The 24,967-nt window shown below is 33.6% G+C and overlaps 1 protein-coding gene across 4 annotated transcripts in view; it reads right to left on the minus strand.

The window, feature by feature from the left end:
• Positions 1 to 24,967, minus strand: part of TRIQK (triple QxxK/R motif containing) — a 285,666-nt gene that overhangs the window by 190,766 nt on the left and 69,933 nt on the right. For 2 of the 4 annotated variants that reach the window (XR_002081102.2, XR_008420075.1), the window contains exons 5-6: positions 16,505 to 16,590; positions 10,957 to 11,177 (exon numbers count right to left, since the gene is read on the minus strand). Coding sequence is in view for 2 of the 4 variants with exons in the window: in XM_019453445.2 (XP_019308990.1) it covers positions 11,064 to 11,177; positions 16,505 to 16,590 (200 nt within the window). In the remaining 2 variants the exon portion in view is untranslated. Of the gene's footprint in view, positions 1 to 8,035; positions 11,178 to 16,504; positions 16,591 to 24,967 lie in introns of those variants that run through there. The other 2 variants (XM_019453445.2, XM_053896582.1) reach the window with 2 other exon arrangements.

Below are 24,967 nucleotides of genomic sequence, written 5' to 3' on the forward strand. Positions count from 1 at the left end.
GAATCCCATTACTTGAAAAAAAAGAAAGTAAATCATTAAGAGTTAATTAATCTCAGTGAACAACCAAAGAAAAATAAACAAGTCCATCTCAGAAATAAATAAATTAAAATGTATCCAAGGTATCATAGGTTCTAGTGAAACTGAGTAAGACTTTGAAGAAAAGCAAGAAAACAATCAAGAGGATAAAAATGAGATAAGCTAAAATGGTCAAAGAGAAAATGGTTGAAATGGAAGATATGCAAAGAGAGTTCAACATACATATAATTGAAGTCTTTGAAGAAGGAAAACAAAATGTGCTGTAACTGATACATAAAACTATAATCAAAAGAAATTTTTCAGGACTAAGATAATAATTGTTTTTACATATTCAAAAGGCCCACTGTGTGTCTTTGAAAACTCAGAAACAAACTCTGAGACATGCCCTAGAGAAACAATTAAGAATTTAAAGGCCAAGAAAAACATTCAGCTTATACAGACAGTAAGATCAAATTACTTCCAATTGCTATTTAAAAAAAAAATAGGCTGGCATCAAACTTCTCAAGGGCAACATACAAAATAAAGCATCAGTGGAAAACATGTTTTTAAAAATTTTATCGAAATCTAAGTTAGTTAACATATAGTGTAATAATGATTTCAAGAGTAGAATTTAGTGATTCATCACTTACATACAATACCCAGTGCTCATCCCAACGAGTGCCCTTCTCAATGCCCATCACCTTTAGCCCATCTCTCCACCCACCTCCCCTCCAGCAACCCTCAGTTTGTTCTCTGTATTTAAGAGTCTCTTATGGTTTGCCTCCCTCTGTTTTTATCTTATTTTTCCTTTCCTTCCCTATGTTTGTCTGTTTTGTTTCTTAAATTAGTGGAAAACATTTTAAAGAAATTCAAGGAAAGAACTTGCAAGCCAAGTATTTTAGAAACAGCCAACTGCCCCTCAAATGTAAAGGCAAAAGAAAAACACTTTTTTTTTTTTAGGCTATTTTGAGAAAGAAAGAAAGCACAAGTGGGGGAGGGGCAGACAGAGAGAGAATCCCAAGCAGGCTCTGCGCTGTCAGAGCAGAGCCCTATGTGGGGCTCAAACTCACAGACCTTGAGATCATGACCTGAGCCAAGGTCAGGTCCTCAACCCCACTGAGCCACCCAGATGCCCCCAACAGAAAACCACTTTTAAACGTTCATGAATTCACAGAATACTTTACATATGGGTCCTTCCTTGTGTGGATGGGCTTCATTCAACACGCACATAACCTGAAGATCTATGGCAAAAGAATTGATAAATATTTCATATATTTAATTTTAGAGTTAAATTTAAGAATAAAATACCTAAAAGGAGGGAAGGGGCAGGGGTGGAAGGAAGATAAGTGTGTATGCACTATGTGTTACGTAGGATATGCTCTGGCAAATTAGAAAGAAAACCTTTTGAAACAGAAGGAAAAGACAAAAGAGAAAGTAAAACAAGATTATTGACTGTTTTATAGGCAATGGATGGGAATTAAGGACATTGTGTAAGATTGACAGTCCCTAGAGTAAAAGGTATTTGTGAAAAAGCTTAAGAGCAAAAAAAAATGGTATAAGGGAAACCTCTAAATAAAAATACTAATGTTAAAAAATACCAAAATAATCTTTCTTTTAAAAATTTTTTTAATGTTTATTCATTTTTGAGCGACAGAGACAAGGCATGAGTGGGGGAGGGGCAGAGAGAGCGAGAGGGAGGCAGAACCCGAAGCAGGCTCCAGGTTCTGAGCTGTTAGCACAGAGCCTGACCTGCGGCCTGAACTCCCGAACTTCGAGATCATGACCTAAGCGGAAGTCAGATGCTCAAGCAACTGAGCCACCCAGGCGCCCTCCAAAATAATCTTTCTGAACAGCAGACACCTTTCAGATAAACACAGTATAATACCAAAACGCATGTGGCAACTGTAACATAAAATTATACACAGAATTGATACCAATAATGGTTCTCAGTGGTACAGATGGCAGTCATTCTGACTTCAGGGGCCATGTGGCGATGTCTGGAGACATTTTGGGGTTTAACTTTCGGTTCGAAATCTCGGGAGCTTCCCAGGTGAAATCTCAAACAGGCCCCCAGACGCAGCCGGCAAGGAAAGACCCAAGAAAGAGGCAGAGCACGCCAGGCTGGGAGGTGGCAGGTTTAACAAGCAAGGCTTGTTTGGACGGAGGCACTACCCAATCTTAAAAGTTCACACAGAGGGCTTACCCAGGTTCAGACAGTATGAAGTTCACAGTGCTCCGTCGAGGTTGCCGGCAGCCTTGACAATCAACGTTTCGTTTTCGGCTGCGAAGATCGCCTGGGAGCGGAAGTGCACTCCCAAGACAGGGGCGGGCCGAGGGACCTCCATCCCCATTGGTCAACCTCTGGATGACCTCCTCCCACAATAACTAGGGCAGGGAAGGTGCTGCTGGCATCTAGTTGCATACTAGCATCCAAGTATGCTGCTGAACACCCTGCAATGCACAGGACACATCTCCACAGCGAAGGATTATCTGACTCATAATGTCAGTAAATGTGAACGTGGGGAAATCCTGTTCTAGGGAATGAGGTGTAGAACTTATTCATTCAGAAGTATTTACTGTGGTATAAACCATGGGTCTAGGGCAGCACTTGGCTTTTGAGATTCAGCATGAAACCCACAGTTCCTTCCTTAAGGACCTCAGAGTCCAGTTGAAGAATCAGACACATAAATGGATAATCATGGAATAAATTCTATGTAAGAGAAGAATCGCCTTGGGTGGGTGGGGGACAGGAGCGGGGGGCTTATGAGGATAAAGTCCAGGGATTTATCTGGCAACAGATAAATCTTGGAAGGAGAGATACGTAGGCGCTTTACGGATTAAATAAGAGAAAATGGTTTTAGGCAGAGAAAGGAAAGAAGGTTAACGATGAGCACAAGAGGACAATAACCAAACTTCCTGCTCCACTATACCACATACATTCTGTATTCTAGACGCCAGCTGGAACTGGCCAAGCACTAATACTGGTTTTTCTCTTACTCGGAGTACCTTTTTCACCCTCTTTTTCTGTTTGATGAAACCATTACCATCTCTCAAGATCATATGTCGTGACAGCAAGAATATTGTTTTTGCTTTCTAGTTCTTAATAGTCACAGATTTATTGCAAGCACAAAGCAAGTTCTGCCATGTGGCAAGTGCTCAATAAATATTTTTTGAATGAAAATGAATAAACTTAAATATCAGATCCTTTCTGAAGCATTCTTAAATTTCTCACTAAAAAATAAAAATAAAAATAAGAAAAGCAGAACTGTCTTTTTCCATACTAACAGTGGATAGATGGGGAATTGTGAAAGATGACTTATTAGTACCTGATGCGTGCTTTATGGTTATTAAATGAAGGAAAAATAGAAGAACATAAGCGGGAAGAGAAGTGGACAGACTTAGCAAGTGTCTGGATTCATGATATAGCTCAGTTAAACACTGCCTTTCTAGTCCTCCCTGTAGAGTGGAGGATTGGATTATAATCCAATATCCAAAAATACCTTTTACCTTCTTGCTAGTCTTCAAACATACTCATACAGACACACATGTATACAGACACACAGACATGTATATTCAAGCAAAATAGAATCATATCACATGTATCCTATTTTTAAGTGCTTCACCTCTCTCTCCGTATCTCTCAGTAGGTATAAATATATATTATTTTAATGAATCCATCACACTTTATTTAATAGATGTAACACAATGCATTTAAAAAGACTCTTATGCTGGACATTTACATTGCTTTGTTTTTTTGAGGTTACGAACAGTGCTGTGGTTAATATACTTTGTGCATTTTTGCACACTACAGGCATTATTATCTTGAAACAAATTTTTAGAGATATGAAGGCAACTAAAATATATATGAAATTTTAGATTTTTAAAGTACACTGCAAAAGTGTCTTCCAGAAAGTGTGTTCTCGAGATTACCATTCCCCCAAGCAGTATATGAAAGAAACTGTTTCTTCACATCTTTAATTAACACTGAGTGCTGGGCTGTGTGTTAGATTTTAATTTAATGTGTGGTAATCCATGAGTACTTCCTTTATGATTTCTGACTCATGAATCAATGCCTAGAAATAATTTCTCTACTAAAAGATTCTAAAAATGCTACAATTTCTTCTAATACTTTTTTCCCCATTTAGAAATCATAAATTTCATCAGAAATTAATCTTGTTTTAAGTTAATGGTATAGGCATCTTTTAATTTTCAAATGGGTACTCAATTGTTTTAATATATTTAATAAATAATCTATCTTTCCATCTTCATGACTTACATAACACATTAAATATTTATATTTGGATCTATTTCCCGACTGCACATTTTATTGCTTGTCTACTTTCCTTGACTATGAGATTATTTTAATTATTATAACTTTATAATACACTTTAATATCTGGTGGATTAAGGTTCTCTTTTCTGTTTCCAATTTAGAAGAAAGTTTATATTTGTACGATATTGAATCATCTCATCCAGGGAGACAGTTGGTCTCGTTTTTATTAAAATTTGATTATGTTACCCTGTAAGGTCTTTTTTCCGATGAAGACTCTTCATATTTCTTGCTGATTTTTTTCAGGACAATTCATAATTTTGATTGTGATTGTAAAATATATTTTATATTATGATATTTAGCTATTATAATTATTAGAGCAATTGATTTTCACATCAATTTTGTGATTTTCTAAAGGACGTTACATAAATCTTACTCAATATTTTAGTAGTTTTCCAGTTAATCATATAACCAGTAAATGTTAGGTTTTTTTTCCCCCACATTTACCACTTATTCCTATCGTTTTAAGAATCTGATTGCCCTGGCTATCACTTTTGGAAAAATGTAAAATCATATAAAAGCACAAAACTTTCATGAGTTTAATGATAATACCTCTAACATAAAGCATGATAATGGAATTTGTATTTCACTGCTGAAAGGAATGATGATTGCAATGGGTTGAAACACATTTCCCCTATGTAAAATCTATGACTTGACAAGGACAATACAAGCAACAACAGGAACAGGAAAGTCAAATCTCCACTGGTCACTAATAGAGAGTGCTAACCTACTGACATTTGATAAAGGCAAAGGTTCAAGTATTTATCCTTCCTTTCTTGTTATGAACCATACCTTAAGGTAAACAAATAGTTTAGTGTTTTTTTAAACAATTTCCCTTAAATACTGAAGGAAAGACAGAAAAATGTAATTTTGTAATACCTAATGAGATAACAGACCTAGGAAATAAATAAAATAAATAAAAACAAAAAAATAAAATAAATAAAACAACCAGAGATTATATGTCTTATTAAATATGATGACATACCCTTGCCTTAAAAACAAATAATAGTAATAAAACTATCTGGATCTAATCCAGCCTACGATTTAACTCCTAGTTACAGAAAATATAAAAAAATAGAAGGCTAAAATAAATAACAAAATGAAAAAGACCAAATCTAGACTATTGGATATTCAAGAGGACAAATAACTTGGTTTCTTCAACAAATCAATGGCATTAAAGAAACAGAGGTTTGCTATAGAATAAAAGAAATTTAAGAGGCATACTATCAAATACAGTACAGATCTTGAATCAAAACCTATTATTAATAGATATCATGAAGACAATTAGGGACATTTTAATATGGACTTGGTAATAAATGATAAGAAGAAATAACTATTTAATCCTATTAGCTGTGATAATAGCTTCTTAGTAATGAAAGAAAAAAAAAAAAAACCCAAACAAATAACAAACAAACAAATGCAAGTTCTTGTGAAAGATCTATACTGAGATATTTATAGGTAAAATGTCCTCTTATTTAGGATTTGCTTTAAAATACCTCAGGTTACAAAAAAAAAAAAAAAATGGGGGAAACACAAACGAATGGCAAAATATTGATAATTGTTCAGTTTAGGTGATGGGTACACTGGGGTTCATTATCCTCTTCTCTCTAGTTTTGTGTAATGCATGTGGTTAGTGATAAAAAAGAAGCCAGTAGTAAGAAGTGAGAGATAGTGGGAAAAGCAGATGAGGATCAATCTTCATTTTAAGCAACAGAGTAGAGGCAGTTAACCTAGTAAGTACATACTTAAGTATGACCTAACGTACATGTGAGGTTCATACAAACTGAGAAAGGGAATGTTGTTAAAGACTGCCTAGAGTTTAGAACTGGAACAGACAGAGGAGAAGGCGAAGGGTCGGAGTAGGTGACGACGGGTAGGTAAAGGGAGCGATGGCACTCCAAATGCCCATAAGCGCACTCGCTACCTGGACTATTGTTTGGGAACTAGCCTACTAAAGAACTGTTTCTGTCTGAATGATTTCTCTTTGATCTTCCAACCGGTATGTGAGCATAGCAGCGTTCCACGCAAAGCATCCCATTGCGGCTAACAGTGTGACCTCCTTCTCATGGACATTACACCGAAAGTTATATCTGGACATGGTTTATTTATAAAACCTTCTCTTAAAAAAGACTAATTGCTGCAATTTAAGAGACCTAAAATGTCTTTAACCCCACTTTGTAAATATGAAAACAGAAAAAAAAAAATCTCTGGTTTCTTTGTGTTATCCCTAGGAAGTACAGAGAAGGCAATCCGATGAAGACCTGCCTTGTCACATTCAATAGAGCAACTGCAGAAGCAATTTGTTACAAGCAGATGGATAGCTGAACACTAAAAAGGATAATAAACTAGAACGAAATTAGATATTGAAATCAATTTCTTTTAGGCTTACCATGAAACTTCAGATTTACACAATTGTATTTGAAGAAGTCAGAAAAAAAAAATGCCATACTAAGATGGGTGCCCGTGAAAACAGAACTTTACACATGCTATAGCCTTTATAGTCACCATTTACTTGGTTGGTTCAAATATTTATAGTTCATTGTTATGACTGCCAAAACTGGCAACCACAAGGATTGTTGTCTCAATTAGGACAGTAAACAGATTGTCTCTTTTTTTAATGAAAAAATCTAAAATGTAATACTTCACAGTTTAACATGTTTATTCATCTAAACGAGCTAAAAAATAATGGTGCGACATCTGTTCGAGAGGCACTGGTACCTCAAATTTTGGCTGCCTCCCCACCAATTTGGTTGTTGTTTTAAAAAATGAAGAATAGGAGGGGGTACTGTCATCAAAAAATCTTCTGGCATGTAAAGTATCTTATTTTTCTTGAAATAAGGATCTCATGTCTGTTGCTAGGGATAAAAAAAAAAATTATTTAAGAATGAGGCACTATGTTGAATAGGGCAGCAGTTCAATTGTTTTAGATGAATTTACTGGCCCACTATGGATATTTCCACACTGGTATAGTTCTTTGAGTGACTCTCCCAGCTCCCTCCATACTCACCTGCATACCTAAAATACAAAATAAAATAGTAAAAATGTTTCTGTTGGCACTGAATTCATCTGCTAGGCTTTTTTTTTTTTTTTTTTTTTTTTTACTGTGGGTTGTACTGATTGTAGGTCTGATGTCAGTGGAACAAAATCTAGCAAACATCATTCTATCTAGGCTGCATTGGAGCAGTTCTAATAAAAGAAGGCAGTGCTGCTAAGGGAGAAGTGGTAGGAACCTCCCCAGAGAAGTCCAAGGTAAGTGTGCTTATCTCTGGCTCAACAACCTTACATTATGGATGAAATACGTAAAAAGGCTGGAAGTTTAATTTCTAGAAGTTTTATTTCTGAAGCCCGCCTAAATAAAGCATAATTTACTCTACTGAATTATCACTGACTGTATCATTCTAGAATCTGGAAAATCTAGTGCTTTAGTGCTCACATAAATTTAAGCATTATAATGAAAATTTATTTTTGTTGGGCGTGAGGATGTATACTAAGTTAAATTTAAAACACTGCGTGTGTTTCTCAACAATAGTGATAAAAATAACATATTCGATTTCCTAGAAAAGAGCAATGTTTCCGTTCTAGAGCAAATTTAACGCTAGTTGTCTTGATCTTAAAATGAACAGGTTGAAACATGTACTTGTCCTAGTACATCCAATGACCATAAATGCTAAATGCGGAGTTAACCAATATAGTGATTTCTAAGTTTTATTTATTGTGCAAATAATTTTTGATCATCTATTACATGCAGCACTGTACCAGACTCTGAGAGGACTAAAAGAAATTAGCTTAAATTTTAACATGCATTTATTAAATATGTGCAGATCACTATGCTACTGGAATTACAGAAATGGAAAAGAACATATTTTCAGGATCTTGCAATCACTGGTTGGGGTGGAAGTATTCCTGAAAAATTAAAAAGACTGAAAATCTTCAAGTATTTGCCAACTTAAAACAAACTCCGTATCGGTCCTATGATATGCTTTTTGTTCATTTGTTTTAAAAGAAATCCTAGATGGGGTTATCTTTTCACAGTATCTCCTCTCAGATGAATTTATATGTGCTTTATTTTGCAAAATAAGAACCAGCACCTCTTTGAACTTCATTCACAGTATCCCTGAGGCTGGATGTGAAGTCTACGGCATTAGCTGAAATTTATCCTGCAGACCCTGTTAACAAATAGATTCTAACATTCTGAAAAGTCACCTCAATTTTTCTGTTCTTGTCTTTTGGATTCCTCTGAGCAGTGAATTACTGGAGGAGAAAAACCCATGCCTGAAATTTGTGTCTGGTGCCAGTCTCAGATTTATGCCAAACACCGCTCACTGTTCAGAAGTGTGGTCCCCTGAAAATGCAGGCCGAACATCACCTCTCTGTCTTCAAAGATTCAAACCAGATTTCAACCTGGGATTTCTCTGCAGGCTGCTTCCCAGACAATACGAATATGAAAAATGTGCATTTCATGAAAACGGTGTTGTATTGTTGTCTCTGTTTACCTGCTATTTATTAAAGTCAATGTTGAGCCTTTGGGACTTGTGGTTCTCTGGAGCCGTCGTAAGGTCAGTTATACAAATGGACTAGCCAGAGACTCAGGGTATCGATAAAACGAGGTAATGAAACCTGCCTGTAATTATACTATGTATAAACTAATATTTATTACTATCAGAAACAACTTTTTCCCCTCAAAAGAACACCTCAAGAACAGAAGGGGACAGTAACATTTTTTTTCCCACAGTAGTGAATTTTCAGACATTTCCAAGAGTATATTCACCTATTTTAAATACTGTGAATTCTGTTATATCTCACTTGGATAGGTATCTAATAAACAAATTATTATATATCTTCTCATTTAAACTACTACTGAAATTAGAAATAATCTTTATTTGATATGACTGTTTTTAACACCATATGGGAGGTAAAAGAACTAAGTGAAAATTGTTCACGTAAATGTGATAGGAGTGAGGGAAAAGCAGTATTTCTTGACATGTGGCGTGTCACTCAGGAAAGGAAAAGGCCCATCATATCCAAAATGCCAGCTTGGATATTCCCTTGCCACCCACTTCACGAACAGACATACCACATGGCATTAAATGCTGCAACCTTTCCTAAAAATGCCACTTGGATTGGTCTGCTGTGGTGAGTGTATAAGAACTCTTGGTCTGTCTCATGAGTTTGTGATTTCAAGGAGAAGAATCCAGTAAATAACACTGGCTAAATTTTGCCCTCAGATGTTTGGCATAAATGATCTGTGAGGATCCTGGAACTTTTGGCTGTTTTCACGTTGATGAAATAAATTATGCTACTTGAAAAAATTCTACAGAACATAATGCTATACAGTCATCGTCAACTATCTGCAAAAGTCTCAAAGAAGATCTAGGGAATTTATCAACGTCTTTCTTCTCTTGGCAAATATGAAAACAACCTTAACATTTTATTTGCTCTTCATAAATACAATGTATATGATATAAAACCCTTTGTGCACATGTTTCAAACTATTAATTTTCTATGCTTCTTTCTATAAGGTAATAGTAGCTAACAAATGTGCTGTGGACACATATTTTCCCATTTTCAAGGCTTTATGTATTCGTGTGTTCTAAAGTTATTTTAAAAACTCCATTACCAGTAAAAATATTGAATACATTGATTATTATACTCCAACAAATGCAAAATATCTTGAAAATTTATATAAACAAAAAATTACCTATGTGAGTAGTGAGGCATACATTTTCTTTCATTATTTATTTTTCACAAAACAGTTGTGATTGACTAACTCTCAAGAGACAAAATGTAATTTTGTAAACCCACTTCGTATAGTTCAGATTTAAGAGGCAACCCAAGAAGATTATTCCGAGTAGGTAGGACTTCGTTACTGTTATGTGGAAAAAAAAAAAAAAAAACCTGCACAATTAAATGACAGATTGTTACATATCTCCCTAACAAGAGGGGCAAACTGATACTGCAAGCAGTCAGAACAACATAATTAAAATAGAACTCCAAGTTTATATTAATAGAATAATAAGTTAATTAAAATCAAGATCAACTGAACTTTGTATTTACACCAGTTCAGACAGCCCAGGAGGAAAGGAACTCTATTTTAGAGACATATGTGACTCTTTGAGCTTCTGTCATCCAGGTGCCATTTCTGATGGAGCACATGTGCACTGAACAGTTGGCAAAGAAGGAAAAAGATTACTGTAGATGTATGTGCAGATAGTTCCTCTAATGATATAAAATATGTCTGGAAAGAAAGCAGGGCTTCTTTGTAAAATGAAAAATTCCCCATGACTTTTTATTCCTTCTTAGGCTCTGAATCTGATTTGAGAATGTTTCTGTAAATGAGGATATATACTTTTACTTATGATGTATATGGAACAAAAATAGATTTAGTAATCTGTAAGCGATGAAGTTATACACATAAATTGGCTAAGACATCCGAAGAATTTGGGATCTGTTTTCCATTTTATCTAAACGCACCATGAATAGGTTGCCTGTCAAAGTACAAAGATTTTTATAAAAGTATCCGGGAGCATACATTATACTACATTGCTAGGTAAGGTTCTTTTCTTGATATCCTATGCAACTATTTAAAAAGATATTTCTGAAAACTAAAAATACCAGCAGAAAGAATCCAAGATGTTCCAGTTTCAGTACTTTAGAAAGTATTGGTCCCAAGGGGTGCTTTTATGAAATTATTTCCCTTTAATGCATTGATTGCTGTTCAGCTAATCTTCATCTGGTTTCAGATCAGGGTCAACATCTGTGGACAGTCTGAGATAAAAGAAAGCATAGAAAGCCAGTAGGAGGGCCAATATAGCTGCAAGTACGAGGCCAACTTCCTGAGGAGGAAAAAAGAAAAAAAAAAAAAAGTAGGGTTGAAATTGATGAAGAGATTGGTTAATGTTATGAGTTTCATCAGATAAAATCACCATATAATTCCATCATCTAGAATAATAGTTTGAACCTAATAATCACATTCTTTGTGATTATCACTTCTTGTCATGAAGTAAAGTAACTTATTTTGTACCTGACAACACGCACTGCAATGACAAGTACATCAGTGGGTGACTCATTCCTACTATTATTTCCATTTAATTTGTTTGTGTTTTTCTCATAGCAAAATTAAAATTTGTAATTTTAATATTTGCATAGTTTGGATATGAAGACGCCAGTGCAAGCAGTGTGGTTCATGCTCACAGTTTGCCTGTTCTCTAGTGGAGTAGGCCTAATTTTATTTACTGCTTCAATACATTTGTTATTAGTTATAGCTTTTGGACACAGATTTTTAAAACATCTATCTTTCTTTTTCTAATGGGAAGAAACTCCTATGACAACCAGTTTCTAACTAATGTCTCTGCAAATCTTTATTAAATATTATTTTGTTGAAACTCTAATTTTTAAACTCTAAATCCTATAGTTTATAATGTGGGGGAACAAAACAGTACTTTTAGCTCGTGGAGGATGACACGGTGTAATTTATCAGAACTGTGAAGGGTGATTCTGAATATTTCATCTGGTGATTTGGTGTGGGTCATATTAGTTAATTAAAATGGAGGTCGAAAATTTACTGTATTTATTATGGGAAAAATCCCATTATCTCTTAAAAAGTCTATAAACTTCATGTATAATGAAATATATGGTATGTACTATGTTGTATACACACACACACCATTAAGAAATGTTCTCAATATTAATATATCATTTAGCTAAAAAGAGCAAAAAAGAGCAACTAATGCCAGTTTCATACCCTAAAGAGCCTAATATGCCTTTCTAATTTTCAATTGTGTATCACACCCATTCCTGGCATTGTTTTATGGGGAAGCAGTTTATTTGCATTTACATGAATATATTTTACATTTCATCAGAATGTACAATTAATCATTCAACATATGCCCCCTAATAAACTTTAAAAACATTAAAATGAATTTGATTTAGAATCAACACGAAATTTTTACCTGGATGTTGAAATTACAAATGGGTGCTTTATACAGATATTTAGCTTCAAAGTTACATTGACTTAGATTTCCAAACTATGAAAATAAGCAACCGATGAGAATCATGGAGTTGACAGAGTCAGTGTCAACTGTCTTTGTAAGATTTGATTTTTTTAAATCTGATACATCAATATAATGTCAAATGAAAGTGAGTTTTTCTTTGTTGCAGTTGGAACACTGGCATCTCGAAAGGGCATGGCGGCATCAGACAGGTTTCATTTATATTCTTATACCCACAGCTGTGCTCCCAGACCCATCTGGTTACACAGCTACTAATTTTAAGAGGCTGTAATAAACAAGTGACACACAACTGCAAACTCCATCTGTTCTGTATAGTGGACAACAAAATTGTCCAACAGCAGTCACCGTCCGCACAAGCTTCAAGCGAGAATGTAGTTTTTACTCTTGATTGGAGGCCATCATCTCCATCTCATTTGATAATCACCTCTAATTGCTGCTTTTCAACTGCTCCTTGTCCCTTCAAACAACTCTTTATCATCTACACTATACATTTTCAGACTATCCAGAGGCATGAAAAAGGGTTTTAAGGGTAGAAAGCAGAGAACATTCATAGAATACAACTTCAGAGGATCCATTAATTCAAGTAATTCTATTGAATATATGGTGCAGGAGGTTGGGCTAGGAATGGAGAGGAATAGCATCATTTTTTTTTTTTAATGTCCCTATTCTGTTGAGGAAATGAGCATTGTGGGGACTGGATGTGTAAAGGGTTAAAACAATGGTAAAATTTGAAAATACTGCTTTCAGGGTGCTGGTGACACTAACCATAACTTACAGACCTGTAGGCATTTATGACCCCCCACCTCCTGGCCATTTTTAGTTTTACATCAGAAATAACCAACAAAACAAAACAAAACAAAAAACTAACATTTCCAGATGGCTCATCCCAAGAGGTTGTTCGCAGGATATGGTTGACACTCGAATATTTTATTTGTATAACAAATAAATTACATTTTTGATCCTTATTCTTTTATTATGATTATACCTTTCAAATAAGCCATTTAAACAAATTAACACATATAAATTATCTTTTTCCTCCTAAATACTAGAACACATGGGTATTTACACTCTAAAAAACTTTAGTCATGTTGTAGTTCTTGAAAAATAATCTAACTGAACATCAACCAAATAGCAAATATTAGTTGTACAAATATTTTTTAGGTGGCACTCATTTCATACTGGGTCATAAATTATAACATTTTGTTAACATTGGTAAGACATAGGAAATAAAACAGCTTCTAAAAAGAAATTAATTCTAGATTTTGACACAGTAATAGTCACATCTTATTCTGAATCGTTACTGGTCTCTCAAAACATTTTCTGTCACCAAACATACATTTACAAAAAAGTGCTAAAAGTCTTTGAGCATAAAGACTACATTGTGTAGTTCTTTATATCGCTGGTCCCAGTTTTCTCAATCAATACTGTTGATTTTATATGGTAAGGAAATCTCCTGTCTTACTCATCTTTCTTTCTTACAGGTTCTACAACACTGTAATACTTACAGCATTTCTAAATAAATAATGAAGGGTTGAGTAAGATTTATATAATCTATACATAAAGTATATTAAAATGATGCAATACTTTGAAAACTTTCTAACAGTAATCTTGGTATCTCCAAAGCAAAACCGAGAACATTTTATAATATACAATATAATGACACAACACAGACTTAGTTGAAGCAGGGGATCTGAAGGCCAATGACAAACACCCAAGGGAAGTCTTATTTGTACAAACCAGTAATGGCTAATTCAGAGAAATATCTTCTCCATCAGCTAACCATTCACAAGTGAATTCTGTGCACTAGGTTCAATGTTAAGTGCTCTCATTGTGTTATTTAACTCTCCTGACATCCCTGTGAGGGAATGGTATATTCGCCATTTTGCAAATATGCCAGCTCAGACTGGCTAGACGATGGTAACAGTAAGAGGCAAGAAGAATGTGATCCTAGGGCTCTTTATTCTGTGTTCAGTGTTGATATTGCTGTTATTTTTCTATTCCATGCATCTGTTCATATTTTCTATAGATTTAAATTATTTTAAGAGCCTAACTAGGATTCATTCTAAAAATAAGTAGTAAAGTGATAAAATATTGTACTATTATGGTCATCCTATATCAACGAGATAAGAGTCAAACATGTTTGATGTTCATTAGTCCTTAGTTGCTTCTCTGACATTATCAATATGGATAAAATCACTCACTGGGGAAATTAAACAGCATTAAATAGCAATTGCTGAAAGAAACTTCGTTATTTAAAATCCTATGCTAAAATGACAAGGCAATCAAAGTTTGACAGGGCAAACTAATTAGTATGCCAGATCTGAAATGTAAAACACCTCCATGGTTCTGATTCTAAAAAGTTTCATATCATTTTAATGGGCTCTTCAAATAATTTTTCAAGCAAAGCAAACAATGCTTAAAGTTAAGGGTTTTGTTTACCATAGGTTTACAAATCAAAATGATATGCTAGCTTATTGAAAAGGAGCTATGTTCTGATGTCAGTTAGAAGTTCTTTTGTACATACTTTAAATCATAAATTAAATCAGAAAAATTTTTTTCTCATAAAAAGAATTTGCTTATATTCTACATTGTTTTTAAAAAGATATTAGAGAATTGTGCTGTAAGGTAGATTTATCTCATACTAAAGTCATTCCCTCAAATTGAAATAATAACAAAAACTATAAGAAAAAACAAAAGAGGATGTGCATATATTAGTAAATGAGTGGTTGCACTATATCTCAAATTCGAATTTGTAGTTGCTCATTATATTGTGCCACAAGTGGATTTTGCTACACCATTATCTTTCTTTAAAACAAAACAAAACAAAACAAAACAAAACAAAACAAAAGAAACCAAAACACTGCATTGTGAGAGGTAAAAGTGAGGGATATAAGTGCCTTGGTGGAAAATGACAAATAATGCTCTCACTACAAGAGACAACCATCAGGTAACTAATTGAAAAACAAAACAAAACAAAACAAACAAACAAAAAAAACCCCACAAAACAAAAACAAAACAAACCCAAGTATTACTTTTAGAAAGATGATGTCCCAGAAATAATTTTACAGATGAATAAAATTTCATGTGAAATTAGAAGAAAACTCCAAAAGATTAATCATCTCTCTTTTAAACAAAAAGGCAATTCACTTTTTTCATTAAAAACTGACACAACAGCACTAACTGAGATTGTTGTTGTGAAAACATACCGTATCACACGGCAATGCTTGATCAAAATCAGCAATCAGGAGTAAAAAGAAGGCAGTGTTTCGTGATCATAATAGCAAATTCTGGAAGACAACCAAATATATCATCTGGCAGTTCAACAGCTGTTATGGCTTGGTAGTAATACCTTGGCATTTGCTATAAGCTATAACTTAGAAAAATTGATTTTTCATCTGCCAGATAAAACCAAAATCTCTTTTTAACATTTTAATATTTAAATAAAGTATATATACTAGTCACTTTAATTTTGCACATTTGACAGCACAACTGTCAAGTTAATTTTTGTATTTACAGTTTGATTAACCTCTAAATATTTGGCAAAAAATGGACATGAGTAATAATGTACATGTAATTTTGTTGAACTTCATCGTGCTAACACATTGGATTAGTATCTGCTAACATCATTCTCAGATGCATTTATCCCTCTTAAGCAGTTAAAACACTGATTTTCTAAAAGAACAAGTTTGGGGACATCATTAGAATTTTATAATAGAGAGTACTGGCAACAATAGTAATGCACAGAGTAAAATTACACACATGGATGATCTAAGTATATATAATTATAACTAAAATTTCAATAACCATAAAAGTAAACTTATTGAAAATGAAAGAAATTTTTTTATTCAGGCCACATAAATCACTGAACTGTTTGAACAATATACACAGTAGCTAGAGAAAAAATAAATTTCAAGTTTAAGTATAACTGGCTCCCTATGCGACATTGTGTTTTATTTTAAGACCAAGTCAAGTCTCAGAATTGGAATGATGTTTCCCATTAAGCAAATTCTTTATAAAAACCTTCAATTCTGGCATTCGACTTTGATTTTGAAATGTCATAAAACATTTAGAATTCAACATTCATGCAATCCAGTTTTAGAAAATGAAATGGCATGCATATATCAAACTTTAAAGTTACCAAATACAGGTACCTTTATGCCTATTGCTGTTTTCTTTGCTTCTGCTTTTAATTTGGTTGCTCGTAAAATAGGTTTGGTTTTTTTATAATCTTGTTTACCTAAAAAGAAATAATTTCAGGCAATGAGTTATGCTTACATATAATTCAAGTTTAACAGCCATCTGAAATGTCCAAGAATGTTTAAATACAGTAAACCTGGGACACGGAGTTGAAAAGTAGCTCCCAGTTATGGAAGTCATAAACTTGTCACCCTAAGGTCAACCTCTCCTCCTCTCTTGATTTTAAAGGAAGAAGAGTTAACAGACATCTTTGATTTGGTGTGCGGTGAAGAGCTAAAAAGATAAAAACTTATTTGAGAGAGTAAGATGTTTAAAGTAAAGACAGTAAGCCTTTTGGAAGCATTTAAGAACAAATGGGCAAATGAGTACACATAAGGTCCCTTTAATAGGTAAAGCTAACTTTATTTTCCTAAATGAAGAATAAGAGCTCATTACAAATTATTTTATTAATGATATATTAAGTTTCCAAATAATCAATTGGAGGATTATCCTCAAGTTTTCTGTGAATAAGAAACTAAGAAAGAATCCGTAAGTACTTAACTTTTAGTCACTGATCTCATTAGAAAAATGCATATTTAACTTTCGTTTGTTCTTAATAGAGGACAAAATAAATACTGCTAGATAAATATGTAGGTTAGCTACATTCAGATAACAGTTTCAATCTCCTTTACCACACTTCATTACCAAAGATGAATAAAAATTAAGTTAGTATCACCAAACTTCCTTTTTTGTATACCATTTGATGACACCACTAATGAATAACAAAACTGAGTTTGTGTGTAACCTGTATGTAACTAATGAGTTACATAACCTGTGAAGAAAATAGATTTAACAACAACAACAAACAACAATAACAAAAGCATTCGTTAGAATAATACACTATTTTGTTAACCAAACTTTTAATTAAGAACTGGGTCAATGGGTCTCAAATACAATCTGTCACTCTATGGGAGTTAGCATATGACCATATAATCTCTCTTTTACATTCTCCTTAGTTTGCCTTGTTTCCATCTTACTCCTTTTCCTTCATGACTGGTTTCTTTCCAAATCTTTCCCCTCTATCTCCTTTATGTAAGTAATACAACTTCTAACTTTAGTTTCCACATCTTCCCCACACTGAAATAAATCAGAAAGCAGTTCATCTACACAATAGTATATTATAAAAAATTATGTGCAAATATTAATGTATTTGCGAATGATCCAAAAGTGCCCTTAAAATACCATATAGATTTTTAGAATTAGAAATGGCAGGAAGAAGTGAGTCATATGGATAGGAGTAATGAAAAAACGCTCTATTTGTGTTCATTAGATACATAAAAGTGTTTCTTTAGCTGAAGAGCTATGTGTTTTTTTTTTTAAAAAGAGTCAGTGTATGTTATTTTCTTAACTGCTATCATATAGCAGTCATTCTGGATCTATGAACATGCAGAAGCTTAATAAATATTATTTGATGATAAGGTTTAATGATCCAGAAATGAGCCAATTGTAAAAATGTACATCAAATGGTCTAAATTTAAATTATAGAATGAATAAAATACAGAAAAATATTACTCTGACCCATTTTAAATTAGCAACATTTAATTTTGTTGAAAAAGCGTTGACAAGTGTTCACTCTGATTTCACATCTGAACAGTCAAACTATTCATGTCATTACTCCTGCTGAGATATAAACAGTTCAGAACAATGAAAATGGTGACACATCAAATGCTTCCACTCAGGGTTACAAAACAAATTTATAAGAAGAATCAAAAGAGAAATTGGAAGATGATAGATTTGAGGCCAAAAAGTCATTTATTGTTTTATATATGGTCTATAATAATCTCCGGGTGCAAGGGGGGAAAATTAAAAAAGGATTGTCTTCACCCAAATGTTTTTCATACACATATGTTTTACTCTGGATGATGTGTCTGTCATAAAACAGATTCAAATACATACCTAAGAGTCAATGTTAGAGTGGGGATTTATCGCCCTACTTCACTTGTATAACTTCTTGGTTAAATGTGTTCTATTTCAATTCAACTCCTGTAATCTCTTAGAGAATAATACCTCTAGATTTATATTAAATTTGATAGGAACATTTGAAAATGTATTTATAATAAATAGATGGTTTTAAAAATTATTTACACCAGGCACTTCTCCAAATAGTGCATCTGTCATTAATTTAGCATTCTGCTTACTGACTATGATGTCCAAAAGTATAGACTGAAGAATGAAGTTTCAGTCTACGAAGTGAAAACGTTTACAGGGGACTTCGTCAATTTCTTTATAACCAAAACTAGATATTTCTATTATACCCAAAGAGGTTTTCAACATTGAAATTTTTTATGGCTTCAAGAAAGATACCTATGACCACAGGATTATAAAAAAATGTAAAATACAGAAGCCCCTGCCTCCTGAGTATTTAACTTAGTAAAAATACACACACACACCTGCACATACGTATATAATTTATATATAATATAGATTTTATATGTATATGGCTTCTTGGACACAGGTCTGATTTTGGTTATATCAATAATGCAGCAACCAAAATAGCTGTTTGGCAATTGCTCATTACATTTTATTTATTTTTTAATGTTTATTTCCTTTTGAGAGAGAGAGAGAGAGTGCGAGCGGGGGAAGGGCTGAGAGAGAGAGGGGGACAGGGGATCCGAAGCTGGCTCTGTGCTGACAGCAGCTAGCTCAACACAGGGCTTGAACTCACGAACCAGGATATCATGATCTGAGCAGAGGCTGGACACTAAACCGACCAAGCCACCAAGGCACCTCTGCTCATTACATTTTATATGAAAGGAAACCTGGATAATTTAAGACTATGAAGCTCATCTGGGACCTCAATTATCTAATTTCTCTGTTCAATGGCACCATTCATCACATTTCTGTATTTTCGTTTCCTATGGCATAGTTAGGTTAACAAAAGCTTTTTCTCTCTATCCCCAAGCTTCCTGATTGAGTGATTTATGCTTCCTCTCTCCGATATAATCCTATAATACTATTTATTATATTTTATTTTTAAATTAACATACAGTGAAATTAGCTTTTTTCCTTTTGGTATACAGTTCTATGAATTTTAATGCTTCTGTACAGATTTATGTAATTACTACCATAATCGGGGTACAGAATAGTTCTCCCATTCCAAAAAGCTCCCTGTGCTGGTCCTTTTATATCCATCCCTCCTCCTAACCATAGTTCCTGGCAACCCTTGTTCTACTGTCCATTTCTATAGCTCTGTCTTTTCAATAATATGACAATGGCTTCTTTTGTTCAGCATAAGTCCTTTAAGTTTCACCTAAGTTGTATGTATCACCAATTCTTCTCTATTGCTGACTAGCATTCCATTATGTGAAGGTACCAGAATTTGTTTATCCATTCACTCACTAAAGTGCATTTGGGTTATGTCTAGTATTTAGCAAATACTACAAAAGCTACCTATAAACACAGGTGTACGGGTTTTTATATGAACACAAGTTTTCTTTCAATTCATCTAGAGTAGGACTGCTGAGTCATATGGCAAGTCTATATTTTAACTTTGTAAGAAACTGCCACGCCATTTTCCAGAGTGGCTATATTATTTCACATTCCCACTAGCAACGATCAGAGGTCTGGTAGATTTGCATCAGAAGTAGTATTAGTATTGTTTCACCAGGTTATCTATTTTTAGCATACAACTGTTTATAGTATTCCTTTATAATCTATTTTTATATCCATAAGGCTGATAGTAACATACTAATATCATTAATGATATTAGTAATTTGAGTGTTTTTTGTAGATAGTGTAACTAAAACTAAAGGTTTTTCAATTGTGTTGATCTTTCTAAATAATAAACTTTTGATTTTCCTGATTTTTTCTATTGTTTTTCTCTTCTGTATGTTATTTCCATTTCAATCCTTATTATTTCCTTCCTTCAGGTTGCTTTGGGATTATTTTGCTCTTCATATTCTAACTTGTTTAAGCAGAAAGTTAGGTTACTGTTTTCTTCTTTATAAACATACTGGTTAACAGGTATAAATTACCGTCTCAGTACTGCTTTAGCAGCATCTCATAAATTAGCAAGGAGAAGAAAAAAAGTTACATACAAAAACTATACGTAGTCATCTAGTATATTTATCTATGCTGTTACCTTTACTGGTGTTAGTTTTGGTTTGTTTGTTTGTTTGTTTATGGACGTGGATTCAAATTTACTGTCTTGTATACTTTCTTCCAGCCTACAGGACTCCCTGTAGTGTTTCCCTGCAGGGCAGGTGTGCTATTAACAAATCATCTGGTTTTATTTACCCAAAAACATCTTAATTTCTCCTGTTTTTGAAGGATAGCTGTGCTAGATATAGAATTCTTGTTTGGCAGTCTATTGCTTTCAGTACATCATATGTCATGTGTTTGTTACTTTTCTCTGCTGTTTTCAAGATTCACTCTTTATGTTTGACTTTCAACAGTTTGACTATAATGTGGCCCAGTGTGGATCCCTTTAGTTTATCCTACCTGAAATTTATTAAAGTTCTTGGATTAAAAAAAAATTAAAGTTTTTCATCAAATTAGGGAAGTTTTGGGGTATTATTTTTTCAATATCCTTTCTGACCATTTTTCTCCCTCCTTTCATTGTAGAATTATTATTATACATAGATTGGTATTATGGATGGTGTCCCACAGGTCTCTGTTCATTTTTTGTCATTCTTCATTCACTCTTCTCACATTTCTCAGAAAGGATAATCTCAATTAGCTTCTCTTCATGTTCCCTGATTTCTTCTGCTAGTTCACATCTGCTGTGAAGTCCCTTGGCAAAATTTTTATAATTATTGTATTTTTCAAGTCAAGAAAATCTATTTGTTTTTTTTTAAGTATACATAACTTACATTTCTATAATAAGATGCTTTATTTGGTGAGGCATCATTCTCATATTTCAACTCTTTAGACATGATTTTCTTCAGTTTCTGAACATATTTCAAACAGCTGACTTAAAGACTCTGTTCAATTAAATCCAAGATATGGGACCCCTGAGTGGCTCAGTCAGTTAAGCATCCGACTCTTGGTTTCAGCTCAGGTCATGATCTCACGGTTCATGAGATCAAGCCCTCCATCAAGCTCTGTGCTGCCAGTGAGGAGCCTGCTTGGGATTCTCTCTCCCTCTCTCTCTGTCCCTCCCCCCCCACCCCCAACTCTCTCTCGAAAAATAATAAATAAACTTGAAAAAAAATAAGTCCAAGGTATGATCTTTCTTAGAGACAATTTCTATTCTTTTTCTGTGTATGGAGCACATTTTGCTGATTCCTTGTCCATTTTATAATCTTTGTAGAAAACTGGACATATCAAATAATGTGGCAGTTCTACAAATCATATACCCCCTATGATATTGCTGCTGTTTGCTTTTCTTTTGTTGTTTTTAGCATTTGTTTTCTTAGTGACACTTTTGGTCTCATTATGTAAAGTCTGTATTCTTGTCTCATGCAGCCACTTAGCTTAATGTTCACCTAAAGACTAGACAAATATTTTCTTAAATATCTTGAATCAGTAGGTCTTCCACTTTTGCTGGGGCTCTGTGGTGTGTGTGTGTGTGTGTGTGTGTGTGTGTGTGTGTGTGTTGGTATACATTTTCCAGCTCTGACAGGAGTTTACAGTTCTGCCTTAGCCTTTACTTCCTGCTAGCTTTCTCAAGGTCAGCAATAGATGAGAAATATTATAGTCTTTTCAAGTCTTTATTGGACATGGCATAGCCCTGCACAGGCTTGTGGCTTTCTAGATTCCCAGAAATCTATGTTGGAGATTTTTATAGACTATTGACATCTCTTTGCCCAGTTTTTTATAGTTTTCGAAGGAACTTCTGCTAGTCCCAAGTAGTAATGCTGCTTCAAGTAGTTGTGATGTTAAAAAAAACTTGCCGCTGACTCTATTTGTTAAAAGCTGGGAGAGAGCTCTTCACAGAGTGAGCTCTAAGTCCAGTCAAATAAGGACAAGTTTTGATAATGAGGCTTTTCAGTGAGTTAGCAGGTCAAATATGGACAACTCTCTGAGAATGGAGTGTGGCATAGCTCCAAACCCATTCTGCCTCCTGCAGTACCTGCAGGATGCTCTTTTTCACAACTACTGTAGTTGCAAGGTTGAGGACAGAAAGATGGAAGTAAAGTCAGTTAAAACCCAACAAAGTCTAATGTTCTTACTGAGATTCAGCTATTTTTCTGGAATAAACATTCCTTGGACTACTGTAAGAGTTTCATTAATTTCCAGATTTCAGAAAAAGTTGATTTTGACTTTTTTTTGCATTGTTCTTATTGTTTGCACAGAGGCGCAGACCTTTGAGATACTTTCTATTCAAGAAGTGCTGCCTTTCCATCCGTTTACTTCCAATGTCATTATATTTGATGTTAATTTCTTTTATACAGCCTACATTTAGGTCATTTTATAAAATGTCAACCTGAAAATCTACTGTCCTTTAATTGGTATGCTTAGACCATTAACATTTAATTAAACTATTAATATGTTTTTATTTCGGTCTACTATTTTATTATTGCTTTCTTTTTTTGTTCCCTTTGACTTGTTCCTGTTTCATTTTTCTTGCCCTTTTTTTGAATTATTTAAACGTTTCTTAGCATTCTATTTAAGTTATTATGATTTGGAGCACCAAGTGGCTCAGTTGGTTGAGAGTTTGACTCTTAATTTTGACTCAGGTCATGATCCCAGAGTCATGAGATCAAGCCTCGCATCAGGCTCTACACTAAGCATACAGCCTGCTTGAGATTCTCTCTCTCTCCTTCTGTCCCTCTCCCTAACTTGTGCTCTCTCTCTCAAAAAAAAAAAATTATGGTAATTTTGATATATCTTTTAGTATATGTTAATAACTGTCCTAGAGGTTATGAAATGTATACTTAACATTTTATATTCTAATTCAAATCAATATTTTCTTCAATTCCCTATTTATAAGCATAATCTACATTATTTTCAAAAATTTAATGTACACAATATAATAAATTTCATATTATTATATAATGGAAATAAGCAGTATAGTGCTTTGTAGTGCTAGTTCTACCAGCTTTAGTTTCTATCTTTTGACTTTGCTATGCTTATATTTGAACTTCTTGGACATGTATCATAGGTTAGGAAAGCAGATGTATGTAGTGAACTTCTACTAATTTAGGACGTTAAATATCTGTAAGCAAAGAATTATAAAAGTGAATATACTGCTGTAGCATAGGTGTGTTTTCCTTACAAATGCCAGGAAAGACATCGTTGTCCCTATTTGATGCACATTTTTATTACAGCCTAATAGTTTTGCAATAAAAAGTGAAAGGTACATGCATAGTTAGGATTATTATGCTCTTGCTACTGAAACTTTATATTCATTCATGATAAAAACTACAACTTGTCCTTACATAATATCAATATAATATTACTAAAATTTAGTAGTGAAATAAAATTTCCTACTACTGTTCTTTCCAGTTTTGTGACCAATTTAATTGAAGACTACCCTGAAGTTGCCAGATCTGTACTATTAAAAAGTTACGTTATTCTTTTCAACTATTCATGTTAATAGAAATTTCTTGATATTATGTAATGAAAGCAAAGGTTAGAAATACAGAAATAATGTTCAGACTGATACATGAAGACAAATGCCATTCTCAATCCTCAATCTCAATGACCATCATCAAAACAGCCATAACATTCTCTTTAATTTTCTCTAAGTTAACCGCATATTATAACTTAAATTTATGAAACATATTTATAGTAATAAAATGTCACCTTTGTATGTTTAAAATAAAGTTGTGAAATTAATATTCTAGTAGAAAATTCTATAATGCAGGAAATTTCTTTTATGGCCTAGTAAGAATACAGATTCTGTTATCCATTATGCATAATTCTTAGTAATGAAAATACATTGAGATAATTGCATTGTTAAGATTGCCAATCCAAACAGAAAATTTATCTAAAAATCATGACACTGAGAGTTAAAATTCCTTCAAATCAATCTGAGATTCTTAACAAATCTAGAGTGTGTATTTCTGTCAATGTGAATTACTCATTATAAAACTTTTGTTGCATGTAAAATTCAAGATCATTTTTGGGAATAAAGTGAAAAAGCCTTCCTCAAATATGATAATGATACACCTAAATAATGTACTTGGAATAATAAAATAAATTTATGAGAATTCCTGGATTTATAAGAACTTACATAAGGCAGAAATACACTTAGGATGTGTGAGCTTTAGTATTTATACTGTAATAGATTTTAGCTTTCTTTCTTTTTTTTTTTTTCAAAATGAACCTGGATTTAATGCTGAAAAATGGACATTTCAAAATTAAGAAATATTAAAATTTGCATTTTCACATAGGAAAATGTGGCATGAAAGTGCTCTTTGAACCAGTATCAGCAACTAACTACCAAACTGCTCTAAGTATGTGCACATAGTTATTGAGTAGCAAGTGAAATC

This window comes from Panthera pardus, unplaced genomic scaffold, assembly GCF_024362965.1.
Source record: "Panthera pardus isolate Hobbes unplaced genomic scaffold, ASM2436296v1 HiC_scaffold_7, whole genome shotgun sequence".
Classification (NCBI taxonomy): Eukaryota; Metazoa; Chordata; class Mammalia; order Carnivora; family Felidae; genus Panthera; species Panthera pardus.